At 36.2% G+C, this 16,204-nt stretch overlaps 2 protein-coding genes across 18 annotated transcripts in view; one reads left to right on the top strand and one right to left on the bottom strand.

Moving 5' to 3' along the window:
- Positions 1-2,474, top strand: part of PPFIA2 (PTPRF interacting protein alpha 2) — a 329,493-nt gene extending 327,019 nt beyond the window's left edge. For all 16 annotated transcript variants that reach the window (XM_051795691.1, XM_051795696.1, XM_051795695.1 and 13 more), the window contains one exon: positions 1,027-2,474. The gene's annotated coding sequence lies outside the window, so the exon portion shown is untranslated. The remainder of the gene's footprint in view (positions 1-1,026) is intronic.
- A 1,896-nt stretch (positions 2,475-4,370) lies between these two features.
- ACSS3 (acyl-CoA synthetase short chain family member 3) overlaps positions 4,371-16,204 on the bottom strand; it is a 79,486-nt gene continuing 67,652 nt past the window's right edge. The window contains exons 12-16 of one of the 2 annotated variants that reach the window (XM_051795720.1): positions 10,499-10,580; positions 9,379-9,501; positions 5,153-5,252; positions 4,898-5,073; positions 4,371-4,623 (exon numbers count right to left, since the gene is read on the bottom strand). In XM_051795720.1, the coding sequence (XP_051651680.1) occupies positions 4,558-4,623; positions 4,898-5,073; positions 5,153-5,252; positions 9,379-9,501; positions 10,499-10,580 (547 nt within the window). In that variant the 3' untranslated portion in view covers positions 4,371-4,557. Of the gene's footprint in view, positions 4,624-4,897; positions 5,074-5,152; positions 5,253-9,378; positions 9,502-10,498; positions 10,581-16,204 lie in introns of those variants that run through there. The other variant, XM_051795721.1, reaches the window with a different exon arrangement.

The following is a 16,204-nucleotide window of genomic DNA, read 5'->3' on the forward strand; positions in this document are numbered from 1 at the left end:
CAGCTGTATCTCACTCATATGCTTTTGAATTGCATTTCAGGTGGGTTTTTTTAAACATTTGTTGAAACCATGACGAGCTGCCAGAAATCACGAACAGACAGTCTCGGAACAGTTACATGAGCATACTGTGAGCAGCCCTGTTCCAGTGCACCCTCAGTATCAAAAATTTAAGAACAATTAAGACTGCTGATGCTGGCCATTTAATGTTGCAAAGTTTACCACAGAGCAGAAAGCTTTCTGCTGTAGTGGCTGTATGTTGCCCAGCTGAGCATCTGCAACGCCACACAGCCAGCATATTTGGCACTCACACTGCCCAAGCTTTCCCAATGCCTTTCTCTTATAAACACTTGTCATCACCAAGTCAGAAGGCTCACTCAGGACAGTTTTGTTGCCACTGGCTGGGGCAATAGAACATACTAGTTGCACTTCTATTCTAATAAATATTAAAGGGCATTTGGCAAAATCAACAATGTACTTTACCAATGAAGGGTTCCAAAGAGGATTTGTAAAGACAAATGGGGAAGCAGCATTCCAAAAAGATGTGAATGATAATCTGGAAGCAGCTGGTCCATAGCAAAGAAATCGTCAGGGTGAAAAAAGTAAATGCTGTCGAGCTGCAGTGAACTAGGAAGGAGAACCACAAAGTACACCAGCAAGGTCTGTACGCTGAAAATGTGTGTTTAACCTTGTGCCAAACAGGCAAAGGTCTCCAGATGCAGGAAACTAACTCCAGTGCTGAATTAAAACAGCAAGAAAACAACTATAAAATGAACATAAGCAGTAGTCTATTTTGATCTATGACAAAAATCAGTATACATTAGTAAAATATTAAAATTCATTATTAATAGGTCTATGTTGCAGATCTAAAATTAAACAAATGCATGCCTCCCACAGATAATCAAAGACCATGTTTTACTAAAACATGCAATAGCGTAGTTAGTGATATATTTTCTGTTGTTATTGCATCCTAGACCAAATTAGAAACAAAGAACCTCACTAATTAATGTTTATTTTTTTTCCCCTTAGATGTCATCTCTTTCTTCTACTTTACTTGAAGTGCACTATCACTACCTAGGAAAAGAGCATTAAAACTTTCTGCAAGAACAGGGTAATAGGGAAGAAAATACATAAAGTTTATCAGACAAACACTTATGATGTTCCTTTCATGTACTGGTTAACTTAAAACAAGAATAAAAAACACCTAAATTACTAAAAAAAAAAATAAAAAAAGGAAAACAAAACAACCTCCCTTTTTTTCTCTCAGCATCTCTGTCATCAAAAATTTGGCAGCAGTGCACATCCAAAGCTTTTATCAAACAAAGCCACTCATCTTTACATTGTTCCATCTGTTTTATTGTAAAATATTAGACATTTACGTATTTACTGTGTATGTATTTCTTTTAAAATGTGTAAGTCTTATGTAAATGGATATAAATATGATTTTTTAAAAAATAAAATCTATGGTACATGGGGTCTCAGTGCAAACATTTGACAACACAGTGTCAATAATACTGTTTGTATCTTTCCATTCCACCATTTTTACAGTTTTTGGATTGTAACAGTCAAATGAATATGTTTAGCAGAGTTAGAAGCTTCAACATGTTCCTACTGAGAAAAATCTGTCAATATTAAAAGCTGAACACCTGCCTCTGATGATGTATAATAGAATACATAACCTGGAACTGGAGCCAAAATGGACCTCTAAAGACAAAATGGAGATGTCAGATATCTGTAGAGAAGCATCATGATGGCTCACCTCTTAAAAACAAATAAATAAACCCAGGAGAACTGTTTATAAAAAAAAGGCAATTTAATAAAACATGATTTATACAAAAAACCAAAAACTTTCTTCTATGTTACCTGTGGACCAAGAAGAATCTTGCTTTACCAAGAGCCACCTTTTTGTTCCAGGATCTTGAAACACCAGCCAGCATTGGAAAAGTAAATCTAATATTTGCATAGAATCAGATTCTCGTTTCCAGATATATTCAACAAAGAAAAAGAAAGACAAGAGAAGCCAAACCCCACCATTTCTTCATTCTAACAGGGCATTAGGCTCCTGTCTAATGTTACGCTTTTAGCCAAGATGGCCTTGCTGAGACTTCACAAAAGTCAGTTTTATCAGAGGAAATAACTGAAAGACAGAGTGATTAATATATAATGTATAAAAGTTTAGAAGAGCAACTATTACCTGCTGTGGCTTTATTTGGTGGTGTTATTGTTGTTTATTCTTTGTTTAAATGGGAAGTTTCAAAGTAAGACCTACTTAATAGTCATTTACCTATTTGCTATTTTTCTGCTGCTTGATCTTAGCTCAAGACCTGTCTTTTAGTTATTTCTTTAAGCAGTTTGATCTGCAATGTTTGCACGTACATAAACATTTGTTTTGTCTATTTTCATTTGGCAAACTTCGGTCAATCAGATGGTGAAAAATTTTTCTCCCCCAATGTCAATAAAAAAAGAATTCAGTGCTATTTGTGTTTATAAGTCTATTAAGCTTGGTACATAGGAGCATTAAATTTGGAAACCAGTTGCTTCTCATGCATAAACACATTTTGACACTAACAGGTATGAGTCACGACGGAGTTACTGGTCAGAATCCGCCACGAGAGGGAGCAGTGAACTTGCTGATGGGTGTGATATAATGGCAGGGTTATAACTATATAAAGCCAAGGCTCTTGTAAATACAGTTCCTCGGGCTTGACCGACATCGTTGTTGATGTTCTTTCTCCCCCTCCTCCCTCAGCCTCCTTCTGGATTATTTTAGTGTAGAATATCTCAAAGTAAAATAATACAAACACCATTAGCAGTGGTTGCAGTATCATATGAATACACGTTTCCTTGTAAACACCCGCTCACATTTTACAGAATTTCTTTTGCAGCCCACATTGTCACAGCCCACACTAAAATTTAGGGGATGGGGTTAAATGAGATGTGTTGGGGAAAAGAATGAGCCAGATCTTGTGACCAAAGCTGAAGTTATTTTGCCCCAGAAATACAGCACCGTTAGCAAAGCACCCTGCTGATTCTTAGAGCCATTAGCATTTACAGTCCAGTCTCTCACAACATGTTTTACCCTCTGTTCAGATTGAGATTTTCAACTAAATTGGATAACTGAGCGGGGGCAGCAGGGTTGAGGTGGGCTACCTCATACAATGATTTAGCAAAAAACAAGTACAGCACAGACTCAAACGAGGCTGTTCTATTATATGACTGTATGACCTGTTTCAACATGACTGGCTGTGCTGTATGCAGTCCCAAGTGAAAAAACACAGGAACATTTTACATAGTTCTTATACAACTAGTAGAGCTTACCAACAAAAGATCACAGGCACAAGGCACCATCAGGGTATGGCTCACAGTAAGTAGCACCTATCTATCACCTTTTATGTCCTACATCAATCTGTTGGTTTATTTCATCACTTTACAGGGATATCATCCTTAACTCTATCCACCAGCACACAACAGTATTTCTGGACTCTTTTGAGGACCTCTCTTATATACCAACATCATCTGAATTTATGTATTGCTTATTGTTTCTTCCTCTGGAAAGCACTGCTGAGTTTGAGTAACTTCTCTGCTTTTAAACTTTTCTGTATATGTATGTTTTTTAAAGCATTTTTACCTTTATTGTTCAATGAAAAACCTGCAGCTTAAGAAGTATGTAGAGAGTGTATCCTCCATCTCCTGGCTTGTTAAGAACCTTGTAACTATTCTGAAATGGCCTATAAATTCCAGGATAAGCTACTTAGTATCTGTATTTGCTAAATTTCTTGGTTATATATACCTCGGCAAAAGCACATTCTGGTTATCCTTATCATAAGGATATTTTTTTAACAAAAAAATTATCAGAAAATGCAAAGAGTAAATGCCTACCTTTATTTAAAATCATGTGTATTATTGAGCAGACAAATGAGGATTTTCACATATTTGAAAGCCAGAAATTATTTATCAATCTACAAAAAAGACATTTCAGAAAGTTATTGAGTAAAAAAATTACAGGAATCTAATTTATAGCAGAAAGTCTTAGGAAAAAAAGAAATCAGTGGAATCAAGAAAATTAATTTTAAAATTTTTAATTTTAGAAAAATTTAAAAAATGTAAAGGCTTCTAATTTACAAGTGAGAACAATTTATGTCTTCAACAATTTTCACAATTAAATTCCTGTTTATTGCTGTCCTCACGACTTAACTTTTTGTAAACGGTTGTATTCAAACTCAAGTTACTGGTCACATTATACAAAAACAGATTGAAATGAAAGGTTACATGACATCATACAGATAATCCCATGACTCCTCCCCTTTAAGACTATAGAAATGTATGAATTCTATGTGCAATTCTTAGCCATCTTAATAACCAGCATATATTCACAACATGCAGAGACTTTACTATGTGTCATTGGCTGTGACAAGATGGTAAAGAACATAGTAATGTTTCTGCAGTAAAAACATTTTGTTCCAAATCATGACTAGTTTTTAAAATGCGGTAACCTTAACAGACAGAAAGTCTCTTTGTACTTCTGTAATTAAAATGTTTGTTATTGATGTATTATCCCATTTAATTTTTCTTTAGCAGTTCTTCAATGTGTTTAAACACGCTAGCATCTTCAATGGTTGGTGTTATCTGAAAAGGAAGAATATATAGAAGCATGTGAGAGTAGACAGAATTTCATTCAGAGATTCTTCAAATCTAGCCTTCAAAAGCAATCAACAAAAAAGTATCTGGAAAGCTCTGGAGCATAAAAACCTTTTGGGTAAGTCACAGTAGAAATAAAATATAACATACTACCTTAAGTCATGGACCAGTTACAGAACAGTCAAGAGAATTAAAACCATAACGTTGTGCCTTCAGGTGTGCACGTGCGCCTAATTCATTAAAGCACACATCTCCAACTTGCCTTGTATGGCTTTCCACTGACAAGTGCAGAAAGAGCCGAACGTGGTATCTTGCCAGAGCGTGTTTTTGGTAGCTGTTTCACAAACATCCCCTTCTGGAAAGCTGCTACAGGGCCAATGTTAGTTCGAACTCGCTCAACAATCTCGTTCAAAATCTTATTCTTTTCTGTCTTTATACCTGGTGAAGAAAGTCATATCCTTTACCTTTTCTGAGACTTTTGTAAGTCTTAGTGACATCAGTATCAGTGAGTTCTCACCTTGTCTCAGTACACACAGCGCAAATGGAACATGTCCTTTTAAAGGATCCTCCTGGCCCACAACAGCACAGTCCGCCACAGCGGGATGGAAGAGAATACACTGAGGGATAGAAAACAGAAGTAAAGAGAACTAATAATATAATAGATGGACATTCAGTGAAAAAATTCCACAGTCATGGACATTTAACATAGTTACTTCTTACATTTTGACAGCAAAAGGTATGTAGTCAGTACACCTGAGGATTCCAATTACATGTGTTGCAGATGTATATGAGTATACTTTCATACACACAGTTACATGTATTTCTCAAACAAACACAAGAAGCAAGAACTACGGAAGCACAAGACAGAAATCTAGAACAAACCAAAGGTAATTTCTTTGGGAGAGTATCACATCTTTGTTTTTTTAGTGAGATCTTTGCTGGAACAAATAACAGTAGTCTAACATTACAATTAACATGGAGCTAAATGCGTGGATTAAGGACCAAAACTACAGAAGCACTCCTACTACTGAGCTATAAAGTCATATTGGTTTATTCTCTCTAACTCTTATCTTTTTTATTCTTTGCTGCTGTAAAGGCATAGTTTCAACCAAGGCAAAATGCAGGCCTAGACTCAGCTTGCAGCCAGCCCAGCTCAGCTCACTCTCTTGGAACCATTAGGTCTCAGCCTCCTGAGACAAAAAAAGTAATTAAACCAGAGCCCCCCTCCTTCCCAACACGTTACACAATAACACATTGACAAAAATACTCCAAATTTTCATTTAGTTAAAAAAAGTAAGACATTCTCTCTTCCTTCCAATTAGCTAGCTGAGGTTCTCACTTCCTGAAAAACAGTCACCACGATGTCTCAGTACGTACCAAGATTGTGTCACTAAATCTGGGACAAAGCTGGGCTTAAGATGCCAGGAACTGTGAATCCTCTTCCAAAGTAACTGGCTATTTTCATGTAGCTATCAGTATGCCTTGGGGCATCTTGCTGTCAACAGTGCTTTCAGCACTTTTCAGTCCTCTGGACTGAACTACAAAGAGAACTTAAACATGACCCTACACAGAGGCCACATCATGTGACTGTACATACAAGGACTATGTTCTTGCTAATAACTGAACTTCACATACACTGTTGCCAAAATCAAAGGCAATGGGATGACTAACTAAATTTTAAGAAAAAAGGCCTTTTTTTGGTTGTTTTTATTAAGTAGGAATCATTTCTACTGGCTACTCATACAATGGTATGCGAATGAGGAAGACAGGAAAAGTACAAAGAAGACAGAGAAAAAACCTGAAGAAATGGAAAGCTGAATCACTGTTTTTCCAATTAACAAAAGGAAAGCTGTTGTTGACCTGTTTGTGAAACCAATGAAGAAGGAACAATTCAAAGGATTTCCTATAACCCATCCTCAAAACAGATTTCACCATCCTTGGGCATTACAGTCAGAAAGGAGAAACTGGCTCTATGTGTCATGGTCACTACACCAAGATACACAACAACATACACCAAGATCAAACTGTTTCTAGCACACTTTGTTTGTCACTCACTTCATGAACTATGATTCTAGAAATATCCCATGCTAGAAAAAGGGTAAATGGAAAACACTGACCTTAATAGTAGATGCATGGTCTATCAAAGTACAAAAGCATGAACATTTATGCACAGCTTTTGAAACTATATATTTTTTCACAGGAATTAAATAGGATGTGCACAAGTTACATACAGAACAGAGGGCTGGGCTTACCCCGGAATTAGAAGGGCAGAGGAGCCTGCTAGATAAAAAGCTGAAGCTAAATATATACCTATACATTTAAATTCAGGTATGGCTTGTTTTTTACAGAAGTCATTGTAACCACACTGACAAATCATACAGGAATGAATTCTTACGCAACTCCAAATCTCTATGGTATTTCAATGCATCACATACACTTAATGCACTTTGGTCACTTCTAGGCAAAGCCTCAATAATGCATTTTTTTCCTGTTCTGACCTCTTGACCCTGGCCACATAAACTTGAGAGACATATATAACAACAACAACAACAACAACAGGAAAGGAAAGGAAAGGAAATTTCAGGAAAGGAAAGGAAATTTCAGGAAAGGAAAAGGAAAAGGAAAAGGAAAAGGAAAAGGAAAAGGAAAAGGAAAAGGAAAAGGAAAAGGAAAAGGAAAAGGAAAAGGAAAAGGAAAAGGAAAAGGAAAAGGAAAACCCAATGAATTATGGAAAAGTAGACAGTAAGGTCTAAAACTAGAGTATTGTTTTCCATAATAACACAGGAAAAAGCTCTGTGGTAACCTCACATTACCATTAAATACCATAATTACCTGCCAGGCATCAACAGGACCCCTAAGGTAGAGATTTAAGTATTGCCAGCTTGTTTTGGCCATTCCAGACTGTCACTTATGAATAAGAATCTGATGGTTAGCTGGAATATTGCAGTTACTGTAGTATTTTTCTTCAGGCTATCCAAAATGCCATCAACTTTTCAAATGCTAATTTCAAATGATTGAAATTAGTAATCAGGAAATACTAAAAAAATTAGTAAGTACTAATTTGAAAATTATCAAACTTTGTAAAATAACTGAAAATAACAGAATTAGCACTAGACATTTAAAAATTGTTTAAAAGTAATAAAAAACTTGAAGTGAAATGGCTTTCCTGGAATGATCACTGGGCACAAGGATGGATGCAAAGGAAAGGGATTTCTCATGCTAAATTCCTCAGTTTCAAGTCTGTTGCCTCAGATAGTCAAGATTCAATTTAGGTGTTTTTCAGAAAGGGGCAGGGAGGGACACCATACATTTACAGACAAGAGTCAGATGGACCAAGGCAAGCTGAGGCTACCATAATAGCTACCCTTCACTGACTGGCAAAGTAAACACAACACCTAGTGCATTGCGTAAACATGGAGCTCCAATGGTATAATAGATACCTTAGACAAAGAAACTAATTGTTTAGAACATAATAAAGCTGAAAAACTTAGTCAAAGCATTAGCAAAAAACTTGCTATGCTTGTAATGCAGCTATAATGTAAATGCAGATAATATACTTGCTCGACAAGGTTACTGTCACTTAATTAGATGGCGATTCAATGAACCTCTAACTCTGTATTTACTGATCTTACTGAGAAGTTAATTGTGGTATTCTTAATGCTTTCCCATTTAACTATGCCATGCATACATTAACACCATTCTTGGTTTTTAGCTTTGTTCAAAAGGTGAATAGAAAAGCTTCTAGAATGTCAGAGTGATGAAACATTTTTATGTTTCTAGGGGAAAGACCTAACTAGCAGGCAGAAAAACAGACAGCTCCCTCGCTGATCAGTTCTCAATGGATTGACTATATTTACCTGAATTTGTTCACTTCTGTGTAATCAGAATTTCTTCTATTCTAAGTTTCCTAGCCTTTAAAAAACATAATCACTAGCCTAACAAACATTACAAACAGAAAAATTACTAGTTTTTGATTCAGTGAACAGTTAAATTCACAGTTCTTATAAGTGTATTTTTATCTTGTACATGCCCAGCACACCTTTTCCTATACTCCCTGAATAAGCAATTGATATGTCGTCAGGGAAATTTGTAACTGGCAATCAATCACAGCAGTTCCAGAGAGGTGAGTGAACAATGATATGAAATTCAGACACTATTATGAACTGCACTATTTTCAATTTTTTTGAGTTGCATAGGTATGACATTAATGACTTTTAACTTAACAGCAGGTTTTTTTACAGACATTTTCATTGTTCATTTAGCACTGCTCATACAGTAAGAGACAAAACAGCTGTCAAGAAAATGTGAAGGAAAGTCTTCAAATCAAGAAATGTGAGTCTATGTGTAAAGAATTCAGCCAACACTGAGCACTATATTTTAGGAATAAAAGTTTCTACTCCTCAGTTACTACAGTATTTATTTGGTGAAACTACTTGGCACACTGACTCTTCATTATCTTAACATATTCCCAAACAAATACGTTATCAGAGCTGACAGTTATGCTTCCCATACGTCTGTCTCATCAATCCCATGGTACAAACTGCTTATCACTGACTAAATTTATTTTGTTCTGGGAAGCACCTTAATAGGAAGAACCTGAAATAGGAAATATTGTGCTTAAAAGTACCAATGGAAATGCAAATAAAAAGAGCATAAAGAAAATGAGAGATTTTGTGAGATTTTCAGTCTCAGCTTGTTCTATTCAACTTTCACTCTTCTATTTTCCTGTCAAGCAATGCTAACCTCTTCAATCGCACCTGCTGAAATTCTGTGTCCGGCAACATTGATCACATCATCAGCTCGAGACAGGACATATAAATAGCCATCTTCATCCATATAGCCAGCATCCATAGTATCATAATATCCCTAAACATGACACAATAAAAAATAAATTCAAAAAGAGTACTAGGAATACCCATGAATTTACCATGAAATCGACAACAACAACAAGAACAATCACCCCTTTTCCACATTAAATACGCTTATGGTGCTTGAAAGATTTAATTCTGTAATATTTTTCACTATTTTTCTGTCATAATATGCCATGCAGCTCCCTTTCCATAAGGGTTTTGTGGACTTTGTTAATACAGAACAGAAGACAATAGATAAACCTGGATTTCTTTCCAACTCTGCTTACTTTGATTCCTGACAGCTTGGAGAAGGATGTTGCCTGGATCCACACAAGGAGAATGGAACTGTTACAATATAATAACCAGTTGTCAATTGTCCTAAAGATATTCCTGTTTGCTGTATCCAAACATACATCATCATTGTGAAGCAATTGCACACAGGAAATAATTTGCCTGACTAATTCACTCATTTACTTTTATTGATCCAAACCTTCCATTCTGAACATTTGTATAGGGCCAATCTAGTTATTTCTACAAGGAAAGGAGGAAATCTATCCTTGGATAGTTCATCTGACAAGGAAACATAACTAATAAAGTAAGGAGCCTCCAATATATTTAGGTGCACAGTGGACAAGTGTGTATTTTGGACTGATACCAAGCTAGCATGATTGCATGTCAACAGGATTAGTATATTTGAAGCTATGCTAGACTAAGGTCACAGGCTTATATGTTTTATTAGATCAAATGACATAAAATGACTTTTTGGTTCAGAAGCTTGAGGTTTACTTCTTCTGTTTCAGATCTTAAAAAACCCACAGTATGTCTAAGGGCTTAAATTACAGATGAAAAAAGTTTTACCTTGAAATGCTTTTCATTGTATGCACATATATCAAAGATCTTAAATTAAATTAAGATATGAAAATTTATGATAAACTGTTATCCAGGTTAAATCTATTATCATTCAGTTCTGCAGAATTACTAAAAATGTATATAATTTATTTCATAATTCTTACTGGAAATTTTTGGAAATACAACTTCTGGAATGTTTCTTTATTTTCCCAAAGACCTGAGAATGCTCCAGGAGGCAAAGGCAACCTTAAATTGAAAAGAGCAGAGGGAAGTATTAACAAATACAGATATAACAAGTACAACTCATGCTCTCTATTCATACTTGATATTCAGATAAATAATCATTGTTTATACAATCAGAAAACAGTTCAGCTTAATAATATGCTGATAACATAAAAAGACTATATATTATTGTGAACATATACATACAGCTCTGCACTGTATCCAGACCTTATCTTTTATATTACATAAGTATCTCAGTAAAATAATGTTTGATCTAGTAAACATCATATATTGCACTATAAATATGTTAACAATATTCAGCTTTCAACATTTCTAAGGATTAAGAATCTGTCAGAAATGTGTGCATATATGCTATGATACAGGCAATTTCATTATTATAGGTATCTTTTTCTCTGACACCCATACACCACTCACATGTGCATAGACAGATGGATTATCAGTACACAAATCTTCCATTTCTGTAAAAAGGTGTAGCTCAAAGGACTTCAACCATGAGAATATGAATAAAAATGTTTTTCTTTTATATTGAAACTGTGCTCAATATTATTGGAAATACTGGAGGAGACCTTTGAAAGGATATTGATAAAAGTCACTAGTAGAACTTTCTAAAATAACTGGACTTTTTTTTTTTTTTTTTTTAAGAAGCAAAGCTGCAAAATTCTAGTCTGCTTTATTTGCTGAGTTTTGAATGTACAACTGTACACCCCTTCGTCAGTCAACAATATGGGCATGAGAAAATATGGGACATTTCACATACATATCTGTCAGAAGAAGAGAAGCTGCAGAAGCCTCAGCTAACAAAGAAGTAGTTGTTTCTTCCTTCAAATCTCTGATAGGATTAAACACAGATTTCTTCAACTGCCTAAGAGATATATATTCAGGCATATCAACACAAGTTTTATCAAGTTTACCCCTAATGAGAGAGAGAGAATGATCATGCAAGCAAACATATTTATTTAGATAAAATCATAAACACCCCATACAGTTTTTACTAGTATATGCCTGCATTCCTAACTAGCAACTATTTATCTAGAGGTATTTTTTTTCTATTGATAGTGTCCCTGTGACACCTGAAGGCAACATCTCTAGCAGAAAAACACTTCTGTAGCATAGCAACACTGGTATCATTACAAGACTCCAGTGATGTTTAGGACACAAGAACAGGTGCCACAAGCTCTGTGACATGGACATTTCTAACATTATATTTACAAAAAGAATAGTTATCTACCTATCTATACACACATTAATCTTAAGTATGGCATAAATATAAATATAAATATGATATAAAAGGTACAAACTACATTGAAAAGGTCATGTCATCCAGTAATGATTCAAATACCTGATTTTTTACAATCCTAGTTTTTTCAGCTTAATTCAGCTCAGTTAGCATAACAGAATATACTGCTATAAATACTACTTTCTCTGAGGGCTCTGGCTCAACATGTCCCATAAATCACATTCCTTGAAAGTATGGTTAGGAAAGTATGGCCAGAAATGCCAAGACACTTCCCAGGTAGTCATGCAGGGTTCAGGAGGGCAGGTTGGCTTCTGCCCATCTGGAAGGAATTCACTGCCTTATTTTAAGCTTTTCAATCTTAGTAAGCATCTCTGTGCTATACAAACATGACCTATAGAGTGTTTGCTTTGAAAAAAAAAAGATTAGAAAAACAAAATATTGATTGTGGTGTTTATGTATTTATGAGTTTAAAAGAAAAAAAATCTCTTGCTTAGATTCAAGAAAAATCACTAGAGAATGGCAGTTACTATGGGTGTTGCCTGGTTGCTAATAGCACAGCAATTCATAACAGCCTCAGCCATGGTAAATTTTGCAGTTTAAATTCATTTAGCAGTCTGAAACATCCTTGTGATGGGAGAGAAAGGACAACTCATATTGATAAAGTCCTTAATTTCCCCATAGCTCTATTCCGTACTTTGCAGTTAGTCATTCAATAGAAGAAAAACAATTTTACTGCTGAAATCAGAAAAGCATTTTCCTTTCTGTAATTGTTCAGAAATCTAAACACTGAAGTGTGTAACATATCACCAAAAATATAATGCTTGCTCCTACCCTTTCGTTTTATTCTGTTTGTTCAGATTTTTATTTTCCTGGAGGGGTGGGGGAGTGGGTAGAGGAGGGCAGGGGGTGTCTTATGTTTGATTGTGGTTTTTCTCTTTGGTTTGTTGGGGTTTTTTTTAGGAAAATTGCATTGATAAGTACATCCACAGAACATATTTCCTGAGTCAGTTGAAAACAGATTGCTAAACTAGTGGCTACCACAGGTATCTCTATAGTACATATCATAGCACAATACAGACAACATCTGAAAATGTGCTTCCATAGCTTTCTGTGAAAGATTACTTGCAATTAAGACCCCATTCATCCTCTAAGCAAAAAGTGAGTGCCATCATCTATGTGTTCATCTTCCAGGCAAAATAATTCCAGAGCAACAGGCACATACAATTCTTTCATGAGAGTAAAGCTCTTAGCATCATGACTGACTAGAATTTCTAGTTTCTGTGAAAACACAAATAATTATTAAAATTAATAAAGGCAGAATTCAGTCGGCCAAAACATAATTACATCTATTGGAATTTTGTCAGGACATTAGAACTAAAATGTCCAGAGCCAAAAATACCTCCAACCCACTGCTGTCAAGGAGAAGCCAGCCATAAATTCCAAAGGGAGCAGAACTGGATCACAGTTACATGCAGGGAGCCAGAAGAGATAAAATGAGGCAGTCAGAAAATAACAGCAACCAAAAGCAAACATCCCTTCCCTTTCTCAGCCTCTCCATACAAAAACAGGAACATTTTGGGATGTCTGGTTTCACAGAATCACAGACTCAATTAGGTTGGAAAAGACCTCTGAGATCACTGAGTCCAATCTATGACCTAACACCACCATGTAAACTCAATCATGGCACTAAGTGCCACATCCAGTGTTTCATTAAACACTTCCCGGGACAGTGACTCCACCACATCCCTGGGCAGTCCATTCCAATGCCTATTCACTGTTTCAGTGAAGAACTTCTCTCTAATGTCCAACCTAAACCTCCCCTGGTGCAGTTAAGGACTGTGTCCTCTTTTCCTATTGCTGGCTGCCTGGGAGAAGAGGCCAACCACCCACTGGCTACAGCCTCCTTTCAGGTAGTTGTAGAGACCAATAAGGTCTCTATAATAGGGTCTCCCTTGAGCCTCGTTTTCTCCAGGCTAAACAACCCCAGCTCCCTCAGCTGCTCCTCATAGGACTTCTGCTCCAGATCCTTCACCAGCCTCACTGCACTTCTCCGGACCCACTCCAGCAACAGTTTGTGTCTGTTCTTCCTAGGAAATACAACACACAGGAATTCAATATTTAAAAACTGTTGCCTCTTTGACCAAACACTGAGTTGATACTCAAGACCTTTTGGGATTATTTTTACTAAGAGGGTATATTAACAAAAAAATTCCAGGTATGCATAAGTAAGCATGATTGCCCCACAGATGGTCCTGCTTTCCTTTCACAAGGGAGAGGACCACAGAAGACCAAGACAGAAGGAAATATATTCCTTCATTATGATTTCCACAATATACAAAGAAGTTGCTTTGCAAGTTTTTCCTTTGGGACATATTCACTGTATTTCCCTAGCTATCTGTTAACTCTCTCTCACCCCACATGCCAACCCACAAAGCAGCCAGTGTTGAGCCTTTGCATCTGCTATCAGTTTGAAGATGAACCTTCCCTTACACTAGTCTTGCTTTGATTTTCCATATGGTCCTAACTCTGGTAGCATCTTCTGTCTTATAATTGCTTCTTCCTTCTGCAGAAGACAGTCATAAGCTTCAACAAATATAAATTCAAGACAAGCTTGCTAGTTTTTTCTAAAACATGAATGTGTTTAGCAGCTATATTGGATCAGGCTAACTAGAGTCAACTCATCCCATTTAACTAGTAAAGAAGAGGCATAATTTCAAATCCAAGTGGAGCTTCAAGCCCAAATTCTACACCGAAATAAATAAAAACATGTGAATGAAAAAGTTTACCTTTGGATTTCAAACCTCAAAGAGGATGTATAGGTCTGAATTTTGATCTGATTTATGCCAGTTTTTCACCAGTACAATTACAGCAGTACAATTATGTCACTCTCCATTTACTCCAGTGAAATCAAGATTAAAATTGTAGAACTATAAGAATATAGATCCAGACCCATTTCTCATTTCAAGGTTGAATACATTTAGAACAGCATTAGGAAAACCAGGTAAACTCTGTAAATTAGTGATGTAAAATATAGGGGTTCGTTTACCAAAGATTTACTCTGGTTACACTTTACAAAGATAAGGAAGTAATTTCATTATAAATTGGAGAAACTAAGACATAGATAAGCTCAACAGCGTCACAAAAAATCCTCTGAAGTACTTTAACAGAAACTGTTTTCTGTTAGAGAATTTTAAATGATAATCATTACTTGTTTTTTAAGCATTGTTTCAAAATTCATTTAGTTTTCATACAACAGTGGCTAACCTTTCACAGAACAGTACACCCTTCAGTTTAGCCCAAGACAATCTGACTCCCATGTATCACACCCTTTCAAAATGCCACTCATCGAAACGGTGTAAGATTCCTCATTAATGGAACCAAGCAATTATAGACACAGCACTCAAAAAATAAATTACACAGAAAATCAGATTTCTGGAAGTACAAATGAAAGTCAAAAAACTACTGGAAAGGCTACCTTGCTGATATTCAGAAAAGACATCCTTTTATTTTATGGCAGACAATGACACAGGCTGTTCATTATAGTCAGTCAAAGCAAGTATAACTCACTGTTAAATGAGTCTGGGCTTGTGAATGCAACTAAATCATCCTAACTGGCAGGTATAATTATTACTCAGCTTTTATGTAGTGCTGTGCATAAACATCACTTTTATAGAAATTTTTGATTGCAAGTTTGAAAGGCATCTGGAAGGTTTTTCAGACACCAGGAATAACAGCACATGAAAAAGGGTAGAGGAGAGTAGAGGATCTCAAATGTTCCAGTCTGCATGAAATACTACCTTAGTTAGCTGAAAGGGGTCACAAAAGTAGTTGGTCTCAGTATGGATTTTGCAGAAAAAACAGAAAAAATACAGTTTAGTGGGGAAGAGAGAAAGCCATCAAAAACTAGTGGAAGTGGTTGGAAAAAGCTCAAAATAAAGAAAGTTCAAATGGTATGTACTCAGTCAGAGATTTGCTAGAAAACCCATCTTTGGACAAATTGCTCTCACATTGGAAGTCCTACTTATTGTTTTACTTGTAAAGGAAAAAGACAAAGCTGATAAACATGTAGAAGGCTGTCAGGGAGATAAATCTTTTTCTTTTGCAGATTCTTTATCTGAACTGACCTGCCATGGTTCGAGAGGGGATGGGGCCATGACACAGCGCGGATGGGTTGGGGACACAAGGTAGAGTGCAGATGGAATACTTTATTGAGGCGTGCACAGGATTTTTTATCAGTTCAGGCAGGGAAAGGGCCAGAACATGGGGTGGAGCATGAGACAGACAAACGGGAGAACAAATCGGGATAGGGGCACAGGCAAAAGGGGGAGGAACGTGGAAGGGGCGAATAGCAGCTGTCTCCTCTCTGCAGCTCCTTCAGCCAATCAGCCAA

The sequence above is a fragment of the Manacus candei genome, unplaced genomic scaffold (genome assembly GCF_025592945.1).
Source record: "Manacus candei isolate 608988 ecotype Guabito, Panama unplaced genomic scaffold, ASM2559294v1 h1tg000043l, whole genome shotgun sequence".
In the NCBI taxonomy this organism is placed as follows: domain Eukaryota; kingdom Metazoa; phylum Chordata; class Aves; order Passeriformes; family Pipridae; genus Manacus; species Manacus candei.